The sequence below is a fragment of the Limulus polyphemus genome, unplaced genomic scaffold, assembly GCF_000517525.1.
Source record: "Limulus polyphemus unplaced genomic scaffold, Limulus_polyphemus-2.1.2 Scaffold214, whole genome shotgun sequence".
Classification (NCBI taxonomy): Eukaryota; Metazoa; Arthropoda; class Merostomata; order Xiphosura; family Limulidae; genus Limulus; species Limulus polyphemus.
The window spans coordinates 86,992-113,032 of record NW_013665824.1 but is presented as its reverse complement, the minus strand read 5'-3'; the positions used below and the strand labels follow the sequence as shown (position 1 = coordinate 113,032).

General features: G+C 32.8%; 1 protein-coding gene across 4 annotated transcripts in view; it reads left to right on the top strand.

Annotated features, from left to right (window-relative positions):
* The window catches only part of LOC106478465 (spondin-1-like), a 110,235-nt gene that overhangs the window by 37,327 nt on the left and 46,867 nt on the right, over positions 1–26,041 (top strand). For 2 of the 4 annotated variants that reach the window (XM_022382063.1, XM_022382062.1), the window contains exons 2-3: positions 17,725–17,852; positions 22,252–22,385. In XM_022382063.1, coding sequence (XP_022237771.1) covers positions 17,725–17,852; positions 22,252–22,385 — 262 coding nt within the window. Of the gene's footprint in view, positions 1–3,141; positions 3,196–7,059; positions 7,123–17,724; positions 17,853–22,251; positions 22,386–26,041 lie in introns of those variants that run through there. The other 2 variants (XM_022382064.1, XM_022382065.1) reach the window with 2 other exon arrangements.

Here is a 26,041-nt window from a genome sequence, read left to right as displayed (position 1 = left end):
AAACAAACAAACAAACTATCTTTTCGCAACACAAAATATAGAGTTTTATTAATTTTAAGATATCTTTTTGTAATATTTCATTCACATAACTTACATGAATGTTGTTTGCCATAAACATCATGATTTGGCAAATTTCCTTTCTTTGAATTCTTTTGTCTGCAAGTACGTATGTTAGCAAAAATCCGAACCGTAGGCTTAGGACATCTATTTTATCTAACTACCAAAAGATTTAAGAACAGTCTACACCTTTTTTGTTATTGAGAAGCGTATTTAAATATATGTTTGATATTTTATAACTGAATGTAACCAGTAAATACAATTACTTTTTGAACTAAGAAGTTAAAATATTATAACGAACCTGTAATATTTTAGTATTCGTCTTTATACTTAAAACTGAAGATCAAAAGTTTATTTTTGATTTTTATGACATCTTGTTTGGTCCGTAGATTTTCTGGTAAATGCCCATTTATTGAGTGATGTAAAATGTCAAAGTATTACGTTATCTAGTAATTACCGGGAGTTGAGTAAGATTAAAATGAATTTGAATGTGTAAATTAGCAAGTCACGTAACAACCACAACCGATATAAAGTCGCGGTCGAACAGAATATATCAGAATGATATTGCTTGACATTTCACAGGTAGTGTGATGCTACGAAAATTTATCGCTTTTAGGAAGGATACGTAAAGCCCTTTCCGACCCAAGATATTCATAAGCTCAGATGATAAAGATGTGTTCAGGTCGGGGATTTAGGATTTTCAAGATGAGAATTTCCCTTATACTGAATGGCATTGACACCAGAAGCAGCATGGAGAATTAAATGGGTATTTAATCGCTGGATGCAGCACCTATGGATGTCTGTGTTATCGGAATGTTGAGACGGGCTATAAGAAACCGTCGTCCTCGTACACTAGCTGTATTATTGAAAACATACAGAAAGGTGACGATGATACCTTCGGTAATGGAAACTTTATTGCAGGGCTATTGTTAAGATGCGTGATTATCAGGTAAGGCATGACCAGATGTGGCGACATTGGACTGTAACGACGTTGTTGAGGCTATAAAATCATGTTAACGTCGGTAGCAATGATAAGCCAAATCTTGGAAATTCTAACGTAAATCTTCCTACGTATCAACATATTGATATCCCACACCTACAAGTACTCTGTGTTAAAAATAGAATAACAAAATATATTCTTGAAAACAAGAAAGCCTACAAGAGAAACTATTCATGCAATTCGAACGAAATAATAAATGTTAATTTTGAGTTCGTTTGTTTGATTTTTTTGTTTGATTGTATATAAGTACAAAGTTACACGATGGGCTATCTGTGCTCTGCCCACCACGGGTATCGAAACCCGGATTCTAGCGTTATAAATCCACAGACATACCGCTGTGCCACTGGATGGGGGACTTTTTAGTTTGTTTAAAAACCCATGTTCCTTTCTATCCCGCATGTTTAGAAATTACATCGCTAAAATCCGAGGTTTGATTCTCAGTGATGAACAGAGCGCAAATAGCCTTTGTTTCTGATAAAACAAACAACCACAAAAAATGATACTCACTGTTTTTTGCTAGCAATATTGAACTGATATATTAATCCTGAGCTCGTGCATGTAGAAATGTAAACGAAGTTTTTCGTTTATGTCAAAACTTCTCATTATAAACCTTTCAACTTATCTATTTCTAGAATGATTTCATTAAATTCTGACATTTTAAAGAATAAATTCAGTCTTTATGATTTTATTATTTGATTAACTATCAATTAATTATAGGGAGAAATCGCAAGTAAAATGATATTTGAAATTGTTGTTTGAGGTGTAGGTTATAAGTGAAATTCATGAATTATGATCTGTAACAAATATAATTAGGTTTCGATTTAATTAATTACTTCAGGACTGTTCACAGGACTCCATACCTTGTAGGAATTTCACTCAATTCTCATGTATACAACACTATTTCGGTAGATTTCATTCAGTTTTTACACATACAATCCAGAAAAAAAAAACTGTCCCTTAAGTTAACTTCATTTTTTAACATATAATATCCATACAGAACAATATTCTATGGATGAATTTCATTCATATTATAAAACTTATGAGGAAAAGTAAAGAAGAACGTAACAACATATCAACCGCATTATATCTACTATACCCAGTGCCTTTCGCCCAATATTTAGATATATATGTTTCAAGGAAAACTATATATATAAAACAGTAAATAGAAGGAACCTTTTAATTTTTTATGACACCTCGTCTAAAAAATGTTTAGTGATAGAAGAAACAAATTCCCTTGTTGTACTATTTTAACAATAAAATGTTAACATTAAACCTAGATTGAAAAAGAAATATACATCTTGGATAAACTGGACATATAAAGTCTAGAAAAAGAAATACTACCACTAAAATCAATTGAATTCAATTTTAACATCTCTAATATTTACATGTATTATTAGAATGATCCAAACACATGGTAAGTTGCTTGGACAATTTAACAAAATATTCCATCAGTGACCGCTGTCAATCGCCTGTAGCGATCGTAGGGTACCTTTTCCGAAACGGAATAATATCTTGGTCGCTGCAACTAGATGCTCCATATTTATATAGATGTTTAGAAACATATTTCCCAAGACTGGTCTATATATCTTATAACCAATTTGGTGCAAAAACAAAACATCTCACGTCCTGTGGACAACGACGTGTACAGCAATATTATTTTTATGTGTGAGTCACAATTTGCCCCACATCCAGACAACACGTCGTTAATAGAGAGTCTGAAACCAGATCTAAGTCCATTTTCATAAAAGAATGTGATGCGTATGTCATATGGAAGTAAGGCAGGTAAAAACTAATGGCGGATATATCGATCTCCTACTGCTATTAATTGGCCCTTACTTCAGTGTTACGTATGATAAGGTTTGACTCCATTTTGCTAAACTGGTCGACATATTCTTCAAAAAGGTTAGAATAGACTAAGTTGAGTGGTCTGTGCATTCATGTATCTTTCGTTCCATCGACCATGTATGGGATGCTCTTCAGACATACGTCACATCCTCTTAAGCACATCCAGATACTAAAATTGGCCTGAAGACAGCTCTTATTAACACTCTACTTTCCAGGATGCGACATCAGTGCCAAGACCCCTTGAAGTTGATGGTGACCATGCTTTATATGGATGGAAGTGAAATGCCAGAACTGTAAGTATGTAAAACCATATCTACATAACTAACAACTACGAAGTACATTAAATGTTCAATCATTTGCATTTTAGATCACATGACGGATCATCGGATGTTTGATATGCATTAAGATAAAGCGAGGGGTTATTTACATTATTTGACAAAGTGATTTTGGTTTGCTATACATAAAGTATTTTTAATTTCAATTATTCTGTAATTGTTTTTTGTTTTTTGCAGTGTAGGTAAAAGTACTAATATTCTTAACCTAAACAATACCTTATTTGACAATGGATTAAACAGCCAGTTAGTAATATCTAAGGTTCATGCATAGCAACCTTCAATTCAGAAATGTTTATTAGAGGTAAGACAACTAGTCTGCCTCACCCGACTACTATGCAGCAACTATTAATTGAATACCAAGATCGACTGTTAAAGTTATACTCTTCCATAGTTGAAAATGAGGAGTGTATTTAGTGATATATCATTCCTAGAACCTTAAACCTTCGGATAAACAGCCCGGCACATTAACCAGTAGTCTATTATCTTTTTGGTGACTTTCCTTCAACTTTCATTATAGCGTACAAAAAACACAGTGCCAAGAAGCAGCCTTAATTAATCCCTATAATTAAGCATATCGATCTCTATCGACCAAGACTTTTAATTACCTTATAAATAAGAGTCTGAAATGGACAAATAAATGGAGAGAGAGAGAGAAAGAGCAATAAAGATAATGATTACAGAAATTATATTCATTAACTAAATAAAATGGTGACTTTTATTTGGGTTCACTTAACCTAATGTAATCTTTAAGAAGAATTTTGTGCGGAAGAAACATATTTATATTAGTGACTCCAGACACCTATTTTACATGTTTTTAGTTATTTCTTATGTTGTTGAAGATTTACTCTTACCTAATGAAACCAATTTTCGATAGTTTTACACTTGAAACGTGCAGTTCAAGACATTTATTGAGCGTGAAAATCATTGAACTGTCAGTAAAACATTAGAACAACGGCTGTTGTCGTTTCCAAACTAAAACCTTAATCACGTGACTCAGAACGTTAGACTTTTTCAGAAATTCATTACTCAGAACTACTGTATTGGATATTATTTGTTAGACAGCTTTTGAGACAACGCATGAGAGTATTTTTTTTTCAAAGGAATGCAAGTTGCTTTTGTTTATGCTGAATCAACTGTATATCTTACTTACAGTGTATGAATAACGACACAATTATTTTTTTGTTTATGCTGAATCAACTGTATATCTTACTTACAGTGTATGAATAACGACACAATGATTTTTTTCTTAATCACATAACAACAACTTTTAATTTATACATTTTACTGTTCACTGTGGCACTTTTTTGTCTTCGTAAGCAGCTGTAAACTGACATAAGAAAAAACCGGTGTAATTTAAAGTAAATATTCGAAGAAGTAGTATATCTAATTGCCAAGGGATCATATGCGATGAAATTATTTCTCTCACACTGTATTTTTATCTACCTCTATTCGACTGTTTATAATTTTTTATTTTTACTATGTGGTTGGTAGTGGCATTAGCCGAGTGAAACAGTAAAGACGGAACATAAATAACATGAAATATTGGTTCTAAATATAATAAAAAATATTGTTCTTTATACCGTGCCATAACTTCATGCAAACATTATGCTCACCGAATAAGAACGAAAACAGATAACTTATAAACCAAAGAGTTAATTCAAAACTATATAAAGCCTACCCTAATTTTGTCTCAATTAACAAGTTTATTTTTTACATTATATCTTATATTTTGTTCGTTTCAGAATTTTGTGTAAAACTAAACAAAATACTATCTGCGCATAGCCGTCCCTAATTTTGAACTGATAGACTAGAGGGAATGCAGCTGGGCAACAGAACCCACCCAGTTCTTATGCTGTTCTTGTCTGACCGAATAAAGGGATTTGACAGCCACACTTAAAGCGTATCCACGATCTCAACGTACGGAGCGTGAATCCTCGGATTCACAGTCCGAGCATTTAAGAGGACAGTTTTACATTATTTCCAACTATTTTCAAATAAACTTTCGATAACTTCTGATATTATATTTTTATCTTATATATATCGCGAACCCTGGTGTCTGTCCGACCATTTTATTGTCTTCCGTTTACGGCAGCTGCTTCCCGCGCTGTGTTTAAAAACACATTCTTTTTTGAAATGACAGGAGAACAGGCATGAATGATGTTGATGCCAAATTTTATTTCGCAAGCAGGATATTTTACACTAAATTGTTAGGAATTAATCACATTATCGTTCACATTTCAAAATGTGACGTAACTTAAAGAATAAAAATGTAGATTTACCGTATGTTATTATTGAGCGGTTCTTAGTATGACTGAAATGCTCAACAATTACTTTTCGCGGTGGACGTTATAAGTAGCTCGGAGTTTCGGCTCTGAGTGAAACCAAGAATGCGACACAGTTAACCTTTTAAAGTCCATGAAATAATATAAATTGATAGATTAACTTAAACTTTTCCCGTCACTGGAGACTGATACTTTTGTTTGTGTGGAAATAAAGTGATGTGTTAACTTTGGATTTTACTCGCAAATATACTCCCCTACACTCTGCTAATAAATTCCTTTTTTAACATCCCCCTAGAGAGGTTTTCAGGATTCAGAATTTTACTTCAAGTTGTTTAGTATGAAATTTTCCTTAACGCATTCTCTTTTGTCTAACCTTGTTATTGAGTATGTTATATAGAGTTATAAATTCAAGAAAAAACAGGTAAAAACTAGTATTTTTTATGTGAATAAAGCATTACCACACCCTTTTTGTATTTTGACATTTAACACGTGCACACGCACGCAGGAAAAACCAAATATAACTACTCAAACTGTGATTAGAAGTTCTGTATTGCAACATAAAGGGTGTGGTCAGGTCAGTATGATCTTTTGCATCTAAAGAAGAGTTGTTAATTTATCACTTCTGGGAATATCTCGACTTTAATGTGATCTTAGTTTACGTAATTCAAAAACTTTTGGCGATAAGGTATATCTTCTATAAATTCGTATATAAGTCATTTATAAATGGATAACAGACTCAACACTTCCAATTTTTTAAGTTACCGAAGAGATGTATAGTCCTAAGAACACGTTTCAGTGTTCTCCATATTAGTGCAAAATGAAAAATAAAGCATTTTGTTGTTAATTCAAATACCAAATCCTTATTATTGTGAAAACTTATGTGAATATGCTTCAAAATATCAAATAAGTTATCATCTAATACTTGCACATGTGTGAAGCATTTTTAAACAATTGTTTCGTATCAAAGACTTTGATTCACCAGAGAAACTTGTAGTTAAGAATATTCAGTGTGTATGTTAGACCTTATTTTTAAGGTGAAACTTGTCAGATATATATCATTCGATATATAGCATCTATTTAAGATATATACTTAAATATCTTCGCAATAATAAAAAAAAAGACAAAGGATCAGAAATGTTTGTACATTGCGTTAAAAACAAAAACAATATAATGCTAACGCTTTAGACAGGTAGATCTTTCTCCGTCAGATATTCAGTCTTTGCCTCTGACCAAAAAAGGTTCATTTAGTGAATTGGAATTTTCGACATAGACGGTACTTTACGGACACGAGGCTAAACGGCCAGGTGAGAGTTTCCTAGAGTTCAGGTATAGCCGTCTTTAATTTTGAACAACTGACTAGAGAGAATGCACCCAGTCAGAGCACTCAACACCTCCCTCATAAATAAAAGCTATGTCCGTTTCCTTAAACCATATAACGAGATTTGCTGTCACGTTTATAACGTTCCCACAGTTGATAGTTTGGAGCGTGTCCAGCGGCATCACGTCTCGAACCCTCTAAAACGCAGCCCTACACGTTAACGACAACGCAACGCCTGGCTCTCCATCTAGCGAAAACACTAGTGGTTTTGTTAGTTTTTTTTATGTGAGTGAACAATATTTCTTTTTTATTTTTCGATTCAAAATCCTTTGGGGATCTTTATGGATTTGATGTTACTACGAACTACATCTAAAAATTAATATTTTATATGGCATTCGAGTATAAATATGTTAATTGGATGTGTTCTTACAGAATTAACGAGAAATATAATACACTTTTTCTTGTATCAGGAGCAGACACTGTGATGAATACCAGACTTCGTCTCTGACACATTAATTTTTCTTTTCGAAATATGAGCTTCATTAGCCACTCATTTCTTTTTCGTTGTTTATACTGTTATGAATTGATGTCTTGTTAGGTTCTGAATATGAAGTTGCTGATGGAAGTGAAATAAAAGTTTGAGAACTTTGCCTGAGAAAATCTAAATCTTGAACAGCGTCAGTAACACCATGTTTTGCTCACGTGATTCACTTGTCAGATACACATCAAAAGAAACGATAGCGTGAGCATAGCATATCTAAACCTTAGATGAAATATAGTTGGGCTTAATTTTTTGAGGGGGGACGCAGCCACAAAACAAGCATACAACACCGGGGCACAAACCATAAGGTGGGTCATTATGTAACGTGTCCTGGTTTTTAATGTACCGACAGAAGAATATATATGTGTGTGTGTGTGTTTTATATCAAAGCCACATCGGGCTATCTGCTGCGTCCAGTGAGGAGAATCGAACCCCTTATTTTAGTGTTGTAAACCCGTAGACTGACCGCTGTCCCACTGGGGGACCCGGCAGAAGTGAGACTCACAATATGCTGGGGGGGGGGGGTCCCGTTTAATCACAATTTTTCCGGCCTCACATGTTAAAAACAAACAAATGAAAAGAAAGAGAAAAGAAAAGGAGCAGAAAAAGATGCTCAAGCCTACAACGTCCCATATCTTTACCATCTTTCGCTGTCTGCAGTAAGAAGTGGTTGATCTCTTGTGACATTTAAGTTAATAAATTAGAAGAAAAATAATAGAAAGAAAACCAATTTAATTCAAAATACACACAATAAAATAAATACAAATAATATATAAAATAGACAAAATATCACCAAGATTTCTCGAGTGTGGATCCTGAATAAATGTGTTATTAAACAACAAATACATCATTTATACTTCCTTTACAAAATTATTTACATTTTAACCTACTTTCATTTTTTTTATATTATGTATAAACTTTACATAAGCCTTTCTGGAAAGAACTATATTGACTGTCCATTTCTTTAATGCTAACTTAATATTTTTATTTCTTATTCTGAACAGTGATCTCATTTCATTTGGAATATGATCATATATTTTTGGTGCTTGATACAAATAACCTTTTCTAAATATTTCCTTGTTCACTTTAGGAAGGTTTAAGTTCCCATGTACTTCAGTTTTTGTTTTGTATATTGATTTTATTTTTTCTCATTTCTGAACATCTCTACTGAATCAATGTAGTTTTATAAATATATAATTTGTGCAATGGTAGTACATTTAAATTTTGAAAATGTAAGTAATTTAGTACGTTCATAATGATAACATGCATCATATAATAATTATAACTGTATTATAACTCTCTAGTTTGTTAGATAGGTTCCTCTCCAACAAATAATACCATATTATATAATTGAATCAAACCAAGCATAATCAATTTTTCATATCATTTTTAGATAAATATTTTTGATATAATACTGATATCATTAGTATCTGCTGATATTTTTAATTTTTTCTCTATTACTTTTATATGTAATAATTTGAAACTTTCTGACTTTTGTATAATTGAATTATTATTCATATCCTTTTTAATAGATAAATGTTTGCAAATACAATTCTCATAAATTATTGGCTTCTTTAAAATTATTCGATTAGATTATTTTTAAAGAAAATCTCATGTTAACCGTTTCCTTTACGTTTAAGCATAATACATTTTCATTAAACCACCTCCTTATGTATCTTCAGTCATTATTAATTTTTTAATGAGCTGTTTATCAGAATTTCCATTATATATTAATACAGAGTTATCTGCAAAACATGTTACTTCTCCATTAAACCTACTTTCACAGAAATCATTCCCCCCCCCCAGTGGCACAGCGGTATGTCTGCGGACTTACATCGCTAGAATCTGGGTTTCGATACCCGTGGTGGGCAGAGCACAGATAGCCCATTGTGTAACTTTGTGCTTAATTACAAACAAACAGAAATCATTTAAATATATTAAAAATATTAATGGTCCTAATACTGATCCCTGAGATACTCCAGCTGTTAAATTCATTTCATCACTTATAGTATTTATTATTTTAACTACTTGTTTACTATTTGATACATATGATTTAAACCAATTTAAAAACAATACCTGTTATTCCAATTTTATAAAGTTTGTTTTAGTAAAGGATCTTGTGAAATCGTGACAAAAGCTTTTGATACATCTAGAAAAGGAGCATGTGTTATTTTTGTCATCATTAATTGATCGAGTTAACTTATTAACCACTGTAATAATTGCATCTTCTGTATTCATAATTTTACTATATCCAAATTGATAATTTGAGGAAAAAAACTTATTGACTCTAAAATGTTTATCGTTCTTCTTTTAACAATATTCTCAAGAATTTTTGTTATAACTGATAATAAAGCAATCGGTCTGTAATTATCCAAGTTATCTTTATTTCTTTTTCAAAATATGTGAGAAAACTCCTTTTCAATTGACATATTATCTAGATACGTTATTACTGGTGTCAGTTGTTTAATATTATTTTTGATAATTTCTGCTGTAACTTTATCTTTTCTTGCAGCTTTTCTATTTTATAAAGGGTTTGTACTTTATTCATTTCATATTCATAAGTTGGTATAAGATATTATTATATTAGTTTGTAACTTGTTTCATCTAATCGGTCTATATTAAAACAGTTACAATAATTTGTACTTATAAGATCCTTTGCAATATTTACAAAAAAATCATTAAATGAATTTACATATAACTTGTGTTGTTCAGAAAACTTAATATGCTTATTCTTTACTGCAATGCATTCATATGTTTTAGTGTAATCTAATTAATTATGTCCCATTATTTTTTAATATTATTTTTACTGTCGATTAATTTTTGTTTAAATACTTTATGTTGGTCTGTCTTATTAACATAATTAAATAATTTCTATAATTTTAAAACTCGACCAATTCATTATAGGTTGGTAGTTTGTTCTTTATATTTCTGTATATTTTATTTCTATGTTGAATAGATTGTAGTAATCCATTGGTCATTCATGGTTTTAACTTTTTTTCTCTATTAATTTTTAGATACTTCGTATTTTCTAATTTTGTATGTTAAACATTTGATATATACCACTATTCTCTAGTAGTTTGAATACAAAGATAAAAACGAAACTCGCTAACATATTTCTATAATCTTTTACACCATTCTCTTCAGATTTAATATCTATATTTATGTCTCCTACAATGTACACATTTTTCATTTTATTTTCACTTTAATGTTTTTCTAGTTGTTTAATGTATAATTGTATACTATATTGATGAGATTTATAAATTGGTATAATATCGAATTTTTTTTTTTTTTGATATGTGCGTTATATGTTTACTACTTCAGCTGTATTAAATTCAAAAGTTTCTTCCTGTGCATTTATTTCATTGCTTGTAAATGCTTAAGTACCTCCAGATTTATTATAACTTCTAACTTTATAGTATCTTTAATACCTATTTATGTTATATACATTTAACTCTTCGTTTTTGGACGAGATTTCTGTAAGTTCTATAATATGTATTTTCTGTGAAATTAACTGTAGATAAATAAAAAAATCAAAATTCTTGTTTAGACTACATATGTCATTTGTATTACATTAATCATACTTGAATTAACAAATATATCATTCCTATATGGATTATCACTTATCAGTTCCTTAATCACCATTTAAAATAATATTTTTAACACATTATAATTTAGTTAAATCCTACTCACTTTTAATTCTTATTACCGTTTTATTTTCTGATTATCTTACTAGAATTTTTCCTACTTTAATCAAAATATACTTATTATATGTTATTTCTGGCAGAGATTTTGGTTATAGAAAAAAAAATGAATTCAGGTATTAGATGATCATTTATAAACACTAGACCTTCCTTATAGTGTACATTTAATGATTTATATCAGTCGTTTTGACCACTAAATTCACTCCTTGTTGAAAACATTTCTAACTTGTCTACTCGAAAATTGTACGATGATCAGTCTAATTTCTTTTTTCTAAGTTTTCTGGTGTTATTCTATGGGCTAGTTGAATATCTTCACCTTTTACAGTGATATTAGCTGCCTTTGCAACTATTTGAATAATTTCTCTAAAATTCTCTCCTTGTACTTCTGATATCCCTTGAATTTCGTGAATACTGTTGAAGGTCAATAACCTGTTCTTTTAAGACGTTGATTTCCCGTTGCATAATTTTGTTTTGCAATACTAGTTCCTGATTTTGTTGTTTAATGTATTTTATATTAGTCATTATTTCTGACATAATTTTTATAAATTCATCAATTTTGTTTGAACAAAAATCTACTGATGTTTTGAGATCGTTCACTTCAGCTTTACACGCGGACATTTTCTGTATAAATTCACACACACATTCTGTTTATTTATTTCCAATATTTCAGTTTTAATTTCATCAAAGTGTTCAAACGTTTTACCTTCACAAGTATCATCAGATTGTCCTAAGTTTTTATCCAAGTTTTTTTTTACTGGCATACTCGGCATCACGTAACGTTGTTACTTCCACCTACTTAGGACTATTTCGTTGAATTGAAAACGTACGATCCTGTTTTTAACAATTTTGACATTTTCAATTATTTTTCTTTTCTTTACTTAATTTTGTAAAATTTACTTCTTTCACTGATATACAATAATAATGATGATATAACTTACAACCACTGAAACACTGTAAACAATCGTTTGAATCATTAATCTCTTAGTCACACGTACTACATGTTAGCGCCGTCTGATTTGAATCCTTATTAATTAGATAACATATGTATACGTACCAAATATTATTTCCCTTTATGCAACATGCTACTATCTGGATCTCCGTAATAATGCCTCTTCCGTGGTTTTAAAAATGGAGTATGAAAGCTACACTAAAACAAAAGGTTGGGTTTAGTATAATAATTACATAATATCTTGGTTTTTATATCCAAACATCATATTTTGGTCTGGAATGCCAACTTCAACAGTTTTTCTATTTGCCCCATTAATGTGTAGTACTCTAATAATAGTATTTTATCTTTTTTTTTTACTTAAATGTAACAAGAAAGCAACCACCTACCTACTCTGGCTGCAGACAACGAAAGGTGGTAAAGATGTAGAACGTTGTGGGCTTAAGCACCCAAATCTACTCCTTTTCCCTCTTTCTTTTCTTTCTTTAAGCATATGAGGCTAGCGAAAGTGAATTCAAAAACCAGGACACAGTAATTAATGATCCATCTTATGATTTGTGACCCAGTGTTGGATGCTTGTTTTGTGACTTCCCCCCTCCCCTCCCAGGAAATTAAATCTAACTATATGTATGTATATAGTAGGGATGCACGAGTAGTAAAATTTGACCGAATACTGGGTCTGGGTACCCGGTCACTAAGCTTCGGGCTGGGCCGGGTCTCAACCGGGTTCTCCCCCCTCCAAAAAAAAACAACATACACAAAAATTATAAACAAAAACACAATTGACGTTTATTACATTTAACGAATGATCACCAATAGAACATTCAAGTTTTACTTTCAACTTTCAATGCCTAGCCCCAACCTTCTCAAACCCTAACACCTATTGTTCTCAAAACCTCTACCTTCTCCAGAAATCCACTTCTCAAACCATGCCTGTTAATAACCCCTATTGTTCTCTGAATCCCCGACTTTCAGCGGACGGTCAGTTTTTGTTACTGGGAGCACGTTTTTTTTCTTTTATAACTAAACCAATTATTGACAGTAACTTTCAGTACCGCGTTAGTTGCCACAAAGGTTAGGGCATAGATGCCTAGCTTCGACACTCGGCCAGAGCCAAGTATTGCCGGGTAGCCCAATACCCGGCCGGGGCCGAATATCTGGCCGGGTATCCGTGCATCCCTAGTATATAGTGTATACTTATATTTTAACAGCAAATTCTTGTACACAGAGATTGAGTACGTTATATTAAAACTTTTCGTAAGCTCACCACGTCCATGTTATCACGTACGATTAAGCTGTGTATCTGACAACTGTACATCTTGGCAATAGCTATCAGTTTAATTTCTATTGCAAAAAGCTCCGTCCTAAGGCAGTCATGTCCAAAGCACATTTCTCCTCTCTGTATGTTTTGTAGTACACGAAGACGACAGCGTTACAAAAGTCCGACCGCACAGACATCTATAGAAGCTGCGTCTGACGACTTTACCAGTATGTCTTTGTATGGAGTAACATGAATACCCGTTTGAATCTCTAGATGCTTGAGGTATGCGAAGGTTGAACGGATGTGTCATGGAAGCAGTTTGAGTACACGTGAATCGTGCCTCTATTTCAGATGGGGATCCTTCTTGGTTATGTTGCGTTGCCTGGGTAATGTACGTAGATGACTTTTGCCACTGGTCTTTGTCTTCGTGAATTCTGACCTGGAACAAAACACCGTATGTTGATTACCATGGTTGTGGTGTGACTTGTTACTAGTCTCTTTCTAGTTTTTCCTAGATGCACCAAGTTGATCCAAATGATCTGAAGTTATAAATATTTTGCGTCAGAATGGGCTTAAATACCCTTCCCGAAAGCGATAAATTTTCTGAAACATCACACTACCTACTTCACGCCAAACAATGTATATAGTTCAGGTACATTCTAATCCATCGCGACTTTATATTGGTTGTGATTGTCATGTGCCTTGCTGACTTATATTTGCAAAATCGTCTTAATATAGCGTACTCGGCCCTCTATATATGTATACACATCTACATACCAAATATTTCTTCACTTTCTGTTCACGTAATATGTAAAGAAAACAAAATATTTTGGGTTATGGTTTACTTTGAATTTGGCGCACAGCAACACGAGAGCTGTCTGTGCTAGCCGTCCCTAAAGACTAGAGGGAAAGTAACTAGTCATCACCACCCACCGCCAACTCTTGGGCTACTCTTTTGCCAACGAACAGTGGGATTGACCGTCACATTATAACGCCCCCACGATTGAAAGGGCGGACATGCCTGGTGGAACGGGGATGCGAACCCACGAACTTCAGATTGCAAGTCGAGCGCTCTAACCACCTAGCCATGCCAGGCCAAAAAACACAAAAAAAATCTGATTTTTCTTATTTTCATTGAACTGTTCGTTTTTATTACTTAGTATTTCATGAATATCAGAGCTTAAAGACACGTTAAAGATCCCGTCATTAGCTAATCAATCAGATGCGACTGACATATCCATTGATTAAAGAGCACGAAGTTCTTAGTACTAGCAGCAAACAGTTTATCAAGACAAAACACAACCAAATGATGTACTACTAGCACTCACTGCTAATTATACAGGCAACATGCAACCTTAAGGTATCACTAGTTGTTGTAGCGTTCTTTCGGAAAGGAGTGAAATTCATAAAGTGGTTGTTTTGGAAAAGAAACATAAGTATATAATATTTTAAGGGTTTGTTCATATCCATGTTATAAGACAACTAGCTATCATTATAGCATTGTTTGTATTTATACTGGGCAAACCCATTAAACGATAACTAAATTTATAATATTATATATAGCCAGAAGAAAAGCATTGCATAACATAATGTTAATTACCCACTCCAGTTCATTATTATGCAAATCAGGCATCTGTGATGCTTATAAAATAATCTCACAACGTCTTGTTTCATATTTCATTCACTTGGATGTGGGACACATAATGTAATGTCTTCGAAATTGTCCACAGCTTTGAGTAGACTTAAAAGAATATATCTGAACAATGCTTAAAATGGCAAAAAGAAAAATGTTGGTGCGCATAAAAGTGGGATAAAAAGGAGCAAAGAAAAAGTGGATGTCTGAGCAGTGCTTGAAATGCCACAAAGAAAAGGGTTGGTACATATAAAATTGGGATAAAAGGCTGTTGCAAGTTGATTAGAAGTTTATCGTGTCGTTAGAAGAGCATAGAACCACTTCTACATCTATAGCATAGTTGACGAAACACCTGAGCAAACGTAAACAATGATTGTCTCTCGTTACTAACTCGCTCCAGTCGTCTAGTAGCTGTTCCTAGACTGAATGAGATGTTCGCATTGTTATTGGACGACATATCCTGCTGTTTGTTGTTGTAATTAGCCCTAACTTCAACCTAATTGATAATAATGTCCATCCTCATCGTGTTAAACTAAACTTGATATCTCTTCCGATCTTGTTGGTACGTGATATTTGGTTCTAAAGGACAAAAACCTAGTGGTGGACTTTACCTTCTTCTTTACGGGACATGAAAAATTGAATTCAAGAAATGCCTGTTTACTCTCTAGACATACGTTCTAAGAACAACTTTTAAAACACACCTAACTTGAATGTGTGAATGTATCCTGATTAAGAGTTTAGTTGCATTGTTTTTTGTTGACCAAAATAAAATGTCTCGTGAGAAGTAAATCAAATGTTATTGGTTTCTTTGGAACAGTAAATTGATCAACATTAGGAGTAGTTACCTTGTTTAAGCATTCATGAATTGTATTATCAACAAAAATGGCACAAAACTCTTTCATGTTCCAAATTTGTTCTATCTCATTACTTCCTCATGTAACAAGTTACAAGCACTTATAATTATGTTAGCTCACTTAATCAAGACTTTTACCAACTAAATCTTAAATCCAGCAAATGTTGACTTATGACAAAAATTCATTTCATAGTTTAAATGCTCATTGTGTGAAAAGGTATCTAAAATTGACAGTGTTGGATTATGCTCGTTCTTTACAGCAAATGTTAAGATATTTGCTATTCAGGTAATGTTAAAATTCATTCACATGTTTTTGTAGCTGAAAATTTTCAAATGTATTATCGATATGGCTCGGCATGGCTAGGTGGTTAGGGTGCTCGACTCGCAATCTGAGGGTCGTGGGTTCGAATCCCCGTCACACCAAACATGCTCGCCCTTTCAGCCGTGGGAGCGTTATAATGTGACGGTCAATCCCACTATTCGTTGGTAAAAAGTAGCCCAAGAGTTGGCGGTGGGTGGTGATTACTAGCTGCCTTCCCTCTAGTCTTACACTACAAAATTAGGGAAGGCTAGCGCAGATAGCTATAGTGTAGCTTTGCGCGAAATTAAAAATAAACAAACAATTATCGATATACGATCTATAAAGAAGTAGTTTAAAAACAACTGGTCACTAGTTTAGCTACCAGTTTTTCATTATAACTTAAAGATGGGTTTTTCAAAGCAGATGAAGTTTAGAAACTACACTGGTCCCTCAAATTAATTTAGAAAACACATGTTGACCTAAAACATTTATATGATTGTACAATGGAAAAAAGAAGGTTGTACATATATATTAGTAAGTTTTGCAAAGGAACATTAATGTAAGCCACTACAATGGCTCAACATCAAATCTCGCTGTATGCACGTCCTTATGAAACTACATAGAGAGAAAGAAAAAAATTAGTTTGATACTTTTGAGGCTTGTTTTTGAGTGGTGCTTTTTTACGATATTTTCAAATTCGGAACTGGTACTTCTTTACACAACAATACATTTTAAAGTGGTGTAAGGCTCAAAGTTTTACTGTCTGTTTGTTCTTTGAAGTAAGCAGTTTATAGGAAAACATATATACACTGTACGTAACCGATCTGATGACGATATTGCGGAACCACAAGAGCGTCTTTTGAGTTCACATCTCAATCTTAATATCGTCAACTTGAAGGTACATATTGCTTTCGTGTGACTCTATAGCAAACTGATATAAATCATAACTACTTGATTTCGAATCAGTTTCGTTGCTGTTATATTTGGGAAAAATATGAGTTACGCCTTTTATAAACGCTCTAGATTAGCTTATTTAATTCACAAAGACAAGCCAACTCTATGAAACAAAAAATATGTCACCAATTAAAGGTCTTAGGTCTTGAACGAAATGGATGTCCTACACATAAGAGTATAGAAATATGAAACTCTTAGACATGTAAAAAACGTCATGTCTCAGTCAACTTGAACCTAGAATGATGAACACCATGAGACATTCAGAAAAGTACAAATGATTCTACATAATGTACTTATCTGCTCTTTGTTGTTGTTGTTTTTAATATTATAGAAAGAATGTTCATAGATTCAGCACATCTTTACTTATGACCAAAAATGGATGACACTCGCCAACTGGATCAGAATTCGTACCAAACACTTTAAAAACATTCAACTCGGGAAACTCGTGTTTTAAATCTTTTTACTTAGATACTATACACTCATTTTGGTCTGGAGAAGTTCCCATCCCCCCACATTCTCACATTCAGCACATTTGTTACACATTATCCTCTACCCATACTCATCTTCTTTTACTAATGTTAGCAAAAGTATGTTTTAATTTTACGCTCGAACGTCAAATATAGTTTAATAAGTGATACTGTTATGTTCTTATTGTATTCATATTATTTCCTTTCTGTTCTTTTTATTACCCTTCAAGTAATCCTTCAGAGACTTGGAATCCAATTCAACATCCATCAGTTTATGGGATTTATGCTGGTGGTACAGAAAAGTGTGAACCTGACCTCAACTAACCAAACCGTGACCCCAGAAGTTGGCTATTTTCAAGTAAGATACTATTTTTTGCGAACAAATTCTTAAAACATTATGAAATTGTAAATTCGTGGTATGTAAGCTGCATTTTGTTAGCAGTTTAAACAGTTAGAAAATGTTTTTAACAAAATATTTTTTAGGCATGTCTACGTGTTTCATTTTAAGTGAATGGCTAAAAATAGTAGATAAAACAGCATACGCATATTCCTTCTTTATTTCCAATAGCCATAACCAAATGAAATACATTCTATCGTATGAGCAATAAGTTGATGCAAGTCCTTATGGTTATGAGTCATGATTGCTATAAGTCATGAGTAAATTTACTGCAAATCACAAGTGTCTGCACTGAGTTATGAGTGGGTCATGAGTTTCTTTTCTGAGTCATGAACTACTTGTACTTGTCATGTTGGGCCACGAGGTTAGTATGCCGGGATTATGAACGTTAGAGTTCATGGTTCGAGTCTGCTGCTGTAAAAACGCGTTCGTCACTTTGAGGCTGTCGGTATGTTATAAGATTGACAGTTAAATCTCACTTTTCGGATAGAAAAAAGTAATCCAAAAGTCGGCAGTAGGTAATGTTGACTAGCTGACTTCCATGTAGTCTATCAGTTTAGCCCCCCAGTGGCACAGTGGTATGTCTGCGGACTTACAACGCTAGAAACCGGGTTTCGATACCCGTGGTAGGCGGAGCACAGATAGCCCATTGCATAGTTTTGTGCTTAATTCCAAACAAACAAACTATCAGTTTAAAATTAGGGAAAACTTTTCATATGCTCTCCAGTAATAAAATAATAAAAAAGTGACATTTTTTGTTCTAGCAAACAAATCCCTTCCTAAAATCATGTCATATTGTAGAATATGTATGAAATACTACACTCGAAAATTAATTTAAAAAAAAAGCGGCGCATGGAATGGAAGAAGAAAAAGAATGAAAACCCTCTCACTAGACGAGATATGATTGTTGAGTTTGCTACATCGAGTAAAAACATTTCCAATAAAAGAAATACTACTGATTATGCTCAGAGTGATAATAGAAAACGAGAGCTCACGAAGGTGATAACTCTTACCGTAACAAAAGGATTATTACAAAAGGAAGTGCTTGGTGTGACACGTTTTTACAGTCCCTAGCTGATGATGTTTTAACAGAAGTAAGAACAGAAACTGACAAGGTAGTATTCGACGGAAATGCCTTTAGAGAAGGATGATGATATATGATGAATTTTTGCCAAACATTAATAAATGTTAACAAAAAAATAACAATTTTAACAGGAACTCAACAATGATCTCAGTCAAATCCATCAAAGAAGCCAAAAGAAAAACAAATATTAATTATGAAGATTAATATGATGAACTAGAAATTGTCCAAACCGCTGTGAAAAAAAAGAAAAAATGTAAATTAGTTGTTGAATCGAAAATTCGACAAAGAATTTTGTACTCATTACGTAATAAATAAAATAAGAATAACTGACATGAGTGGCTCATAAAAAAACTATACTAAATGTTTTATTGTTTGTAATTAAGCACAAAGCTACACAATGGGCTATTTGTGCTCTGCCCACTGCGGGTATCGAAACTTGATAATTTATAAAAAAGAAATGAGGTCGTTTAAAAACAGAAGAAAAATATTGGATTATGTGTATAACACAGTTGATTCCTAAAAAAAGGATTAACATATACAAAAGAAATGTTTACGTGTGGGGTATAAATGTTCCTAGTGTAACTGAAAGTCTCGTAAACTAGGTCCAGGGTCTCTGGCTCAGGCAATATCCTCGTAGACCCCAGTGTGGTCACTTGATTTTTCCCTGTACTTTAGTGATTATTGTCTACCCAGATCATCTTCATTTTTGATTTGACGTAACACAAAACAAAAAGCCCCCCAGTAGCACAGCGGTATGTCTGCGGACTTACAACGCTAGAAACCGGGTTTAGATACCCGTGGTGGGCAGAGCACAGATAGCCCATTGTGTAGCTTTGTGCATAAATTCAAACAAACAAACAAACAAAACAAAAGCTGGATTAGTATAGCAATGAACGATGCCTTGACTGGCGGTATAGTTCACCAAAGTGTTTCTAGAGTGTCTGTTTACGTCAAATAAGGCAGATACGGCCTTTCTGTGAACATTCAGACTCAGTTGAAACTATTCAGAAGTGCAACATGTCTGAGCTTGTTTCATCAAAGCTTTGTCAGATGGTTTATGGTAATGATGTTGTCTGGTACATTATTAATAATTATTTATGATGTCAGAAAAACACGTAGGTTCAAGAAGTCTTGATACAAGATGATAAAAACCTTATAACCCTTAAACCCTTATAGGGTTAATAATTATTTACTAAGTTATAAAATTATTAAACTAAGTATTACAAATGAATCCTGAAAAAAATATTAATTAAAATTTAATTATTGGATTTACACATTGATAGAATTACTCAAAGTGAGATACAAATATTGAAATACTATTCTACTACTCAGAGAACATCTAATTGAGAGAGGGAATACAAGGTGATAGGAAGAAAAATAAATAAGAAATTAAAAACAATCTTTTGAATTAACGTAACACGAAAGATTCATTGTTTGTAAATGTTGTCTACGGTTTCACAGTACTCGTATAATATAAATGCTGTCATTTAACTATGTAAAGTAAAGGTTTCAGAAAAGTGATAATCTTTAAAATTTTCTGATTGCTTTTATAGATATTCAGTGGTATAAAAGTATCTGTTAAAGAATCTTAGCCTTTTGTTTTCTAACCGAATCGTTGGGTTGACAATACCAGTAGCATTATCCAATACATGATATGAGTATAATGTCAAAAGGACCAATGATGCTTAAATGAACTGTGCCTTAGTGACGTCACTTCTACATAAACTTCGGTTCTTATCTGTCAAAGCTCTACTTAAGGAAGCCTTAAAATGAGCACAAAGACACACGATCCAGGAACTAAAGTGGATTATTGGTAAAAAAAAAATTGGAAGAAAAATGTAATCAATTTTAAAGTTTGTGTCTCATAAAATATAGCACAAATATCAACCTAACGGCGGGAAAACATCAAATATTGATTTCTGCTCATGTTTTTTTTTTATTACGGAATACTTCTTAAATGGTCTAAAATTAACAAAAATCCATTTTCACAAAATGAAAAGCAGCTAACATGTGAGAACTAGAACATTTTAAAAATTGACCATAATATCTACTAACAAAATTCGAATGTACACATAGATATTTAAAGCTACTTAAATTTTGTTTTTGTTATTATTAAAATTTGATTCACATCACAAAAATGCTCTATAGCCAACATGCGATTTTTAACGATAATATTTTGGCTTTTAATTCTTGCATTGTACCAAATAATAATTATTTAATAAAATGTTGCTGTGCTTCATGATTTTTAATAAAGGTATCCCTATATTTGAAATTATTACATTTTACTACTTGACCTAGTCCCCCCAGTAAACTTGATGACGTATTAAGCTAAACTCTAAAAATTCGATTCCCCGCAGTGGACACTGCACAAATGACCAAAGTGTAGCTCTGCGCTAAAACAAACCAATGAACAGTCCAACTTGTTTTGGGGAAATAAATTTTAGCCAGAAGTACACTGATGAAAATCATAAGTTTCATTCAAGAAGGTTTCAACATGATACAAGTAATGTTTGAAGTATAATCATTCTAAACATGGATTTTTCTTTATAATTACCCTGTAGTGACAGTAATTATCATTTGATATAAGATGTAATATGAGTTTTTGATAGTCTTGCAGTTCGACAGAATTACTGTTTTGTATAGTCTTGTGATGCTCACAGAATTACTCTTTGATGAAGTATGGTAATTTCGTAATTATGCTTTGATATTTGTATTGTACGCGGTCTAACTAACGATAATTATGAACAGCAAGAATACTCAACTGATGACCAAAGGTAAAGGGGTCATAGAAGCTTTTAGTGGTTTGTCTGTTACTCATAATTGGGACTAATTGTTATTAATTCTTATTGTATGTTTTCATCAGCTCTTCTGGTAGAAGTTTACACATAATATTTATATTTTGAAAGTTTATGTCTTCAAAAATGTATTGTTCCGAACATTAGAATTCAGGATAAAATATCCGAGAAATTCTTGAACATTTCAAGTGCAATGATTTACAAACTACATATATATATGGCTACTCGGACTGGGTTTTCTATGAATTTTTCTGCCATTCGTCTTGATTTCGAGAAGGCGGTTCGGGCTCCATGCCCAGTCTAAGTAAACTCAGTCCATTTGTTGAACATACTGCCTAAATCTACTTTTATTTTAAATAAAATATATTTCAAACTAAGTTAGCAAAAATAGAGTTACTGATCAGTAAGGATTTTACTTATCTACAGATATGAAAGTTTATTTATTGTGGAATATGCTAATTTCTGTCACGTACTTTGATAGCTGTTTGGAGATGCCCTTTCGACCTTCTCAGAAGACTGTCCGAACACCATTGTCCAAACTTCTAGCATTCCAAAGTCAGAAGTTCAAGTGATGTGGCGGGCACCACCGAGTGGATCAGGCTGTGTAGTTTTCAAGTACAAAAGCTATATCTAACTTAAGTCTAGTTGGTAGCAAAAGTAAAATCTGAGAGGAAATCATGAATGAAACGTAATTAAACTAGTAGATGATATAAGGCTAAAGCAAACCCTAAAATGTTGGCAACATTACACTATTAACAACAGTTGTTTAAATTATCATTTAACACTTAATAAGTTGTTTTAAAGAATTTGTAATGCACACTGGAGAGATATTCTTACAATAAAGATAAAATAAAGACCTTTATTCTCCAGCTAATAATATAAAAAATCTTTTTTTTTTTCAATCACTATTTCTCTATTGCGGCTTTTTCAGGGTTAGTAGCGCAAGAGTTCTTGTACTAGTTTTGTTTTGTTTGTTTTTAATTATGCACAAAGCTACACAAGGGCTATCTATGCTCTGCCCACCACGGGTATCGAAACCCGGTTTCTAGCGTTGTAAGTCCGCAGACATACCGCTGTGCCACTGGGGGGCTCTTGTACTAGTAGTTCTGATGAAGTCGCAATGGTGAAAGGTTGGCTAAAATATAAAAGTTTACTTACTATATTGAAATAATAAAACATTTAGTTGATTGGATGTCTAAACTATTCCACGAAATGTGAATTAAATAAAGAACTAGGTTTTAAATTGGCTGGTTAAGATAGAGAAGAACAGATGTTTTATCATAACGACAAAACATTATAATCTGTTGAGCATATAGGAGATAAAACCTGAACTTTAGGCAGTGATCTTCTGTGTCAAACCTTTTTGTGATTCATTTCATATAGGTAGCTTTCTTTGGTTAAAGAAAATCAATTAAGAATAAGCAAATACATTGTGTAATCGATAAAAGAGTTAACTTAGTTTTCGTATTTAATTTTTACACTATCTTTCGTTTCATTTCGTTATATAATAAAACACTTGGTGATTATTAATAAGTAAAATCCTGCAAAGATCTAATTATCAGAGAAAGGTCTAATTTAAACCTTTAGGTATAATAAGTTCCCATTAATAATTCTTTTACGATGAACAAAATGTTTGGTGAACTTTAGGAATTGAATAGTCTCTAATATCTAATAAATATCCCAAATAAAAAAAAAGTTTAATTTTCTAATGTTTGAGGAACTTATAAGAAACACAATATCCAACAGAAATCACGTAGTGCGAATGAAAACGACAAGTCCGTCGATCTAACTTCCAAGGTTAAAAAAAAAAAGAAATATAATAGTTTTCACCACATTTTCGCGAAAATTTTTCCATAGTTCTTGGTCAAGTTAAATAGCATTCAAGAAAGACATGTGACCTGGTGGTTAAGACACTCGACTCGCAATTGCGGGCCGCGGGATCGAAATCCGTTGTCTACAATGCTCGCCCTTTCAGCCGTGAGGACAGTATAATGCGACTGTCAATCCCTCTGTTCGTTGGTAAAGAGTAATCCAAGAGTTGGTAGTGGGTGGTATTAACTAGCTGCCCTCCCTATAGTCTGTCACTTCAAAATTAGTGACAGATAGCAGACAGATAGCCCTCGAGTAGCTTTCCGCGAAATGCAACAAAACGAACACATAAAAACAAAGAACTATATACTTACATATGAATCGTAGGAAGTTGTCAGACTATCAAGTTAAATAATCAAGAAGATTTTTAAAAGGGGCTTTGAATACGTTAGTTTCTTTTTAGAGGAAAGCCACATTGGAATCGAACCCCGAATTTTAGCGCTGTAACTCCGTAAACTTACCGTTCATCCACATTTGAATACGTGGTGTATTAATATTTCTCCAAATCCATTGGTTACAAGAAATAGAATATTTTTAAGAAATGTTTAAAATGTTTAATTTTGAAAAAATAACGCTTATATAATTCGTGTTATTGGATGCCGAAACAATCTATAATTCAGGAAAAAACAAGTTTTTTTAGATGTAATATATTGGAAGGACTTGTACAATGATTTTATAAATTAATGCTGATTATCTATTAAGGCATATCTTAATAAGTGTTGAGATTTCTTGCTTCAAAACTGAAGTAGATAAAATGTTTTAAAGAAAAATGTTTTTTACTCAAAAATCTTGATCTGCTTATTAAAAACGATGCATGAAATGCCAAAAACTACCAATTTTTTTGTCAATTCAATATTTTACATCAATCTTACAGAAGTTTGAATTGAACCAAAAATACCATCGTAAAATATGTGTTTCTTTTAAAGAAATAACAGTAAGAGACTGTCAGATAAGTTTTCGGACTTACACTGGTAAAATTCGGGGCTCGATTCCTTGCGGTGGACAGAGCCCACATAGCCTATTGTGTAGCTTTGCGCTAAACGAACAACAGCATATGAAAGTTAATGCCTACATCATATACAAGCCAAAACTAGAAATATAAAATGTATGCATAAGTATCAATAATACTTTCTAGATTTTCTGGAATTATAAAGTCTGGACATTTGTGACAGAACAAGGAGGAGTTTTTCTTGCTGTGGTTGTTATTGTCACTCCCGTTAATCAATGTGTTTAACTTAATATTGACGTGCTTTAACAGTCTGTTGATACTTTAGAGTTAACATATCATTAATCGTAAAACTACTACGTTGAATATCTTGAACACAACCACAAGAAAAATACACGTGGAAAGAGAAAAGTAAGATTACTAACAATTTGAAATATGGTCTTAGTCGATTTAATTTGCACGTGCCTAACTGGTGAATGTTTTCATGATGTAATTTATCTCCCTAAGACGAAAGAAGGTTTTGTTTTTTAATTCAAAATTCATTAAATCATGACCACTTGGCATGAAATCAATGACATTTTCAAACTTATATATATATATATATATATTTAAACGGTGAAACCTGTATGTATTCGTTACACAGTGGTTTGATCCCCTTAAATGTTGAAATCACTGTAGTAACTGTAATACCTGACGTGTTGTAAATATTTCATTTGTGGCTAGCGAAGAGATGCAGGATGAGGTGCAGTCAGAATAATCAAAAGTAAAGGATTTAACCTGCGGGCACGTAGCGCACGGAGTATAATAGAAATTAGAGGCTGAATTAAAACAAAAATAACATTCGAAGGAAAAAATCAAAACTCTTTACTGCAGAAGTCACATCCTACAACATTATATTTGACACAATTTTGGTTCCTGGTCATATTTAACTTGCGAACTAAAAATGGTTGTAAGGGTAACTTTCTACCTACTTACAAGATGCTATTTATTTCCTGAAGCAAGGAATCCAACTTCTCTACAGCCAACTCATCACAACAAAACTGACGAAATGAGAAACAACGACCAAAGCATCATTTAAATACACTTTAGATGTAATACGTGTCTATACAACACATGCACGAAAGCTAAAAAACCCGATCTGCCCGGTTCACCCCTTTGTCACAAAAACTAAGGAAGGTTTAAGACAACTTTGTAATCACGTGTGGATTTCGAAAACAACAACCAGAGAATGTCAACTTCCTACTCATCAAGGCTCAGAGAGCTTATGTGAATATGCGAGTTTATTCTGGTAGAAACTAGAGAGTAGCGATATTCCTAAAATCTGATTGGAACTAGTATGATATATTAAAGTTGCACAAAGGTAGATGTAATTAGAACCAGTATGATATATTAAAGCTACACAAAGATAGATTAATTAGAACCAGTATGATATATTAAAGTTGCACAAAGGTAGATA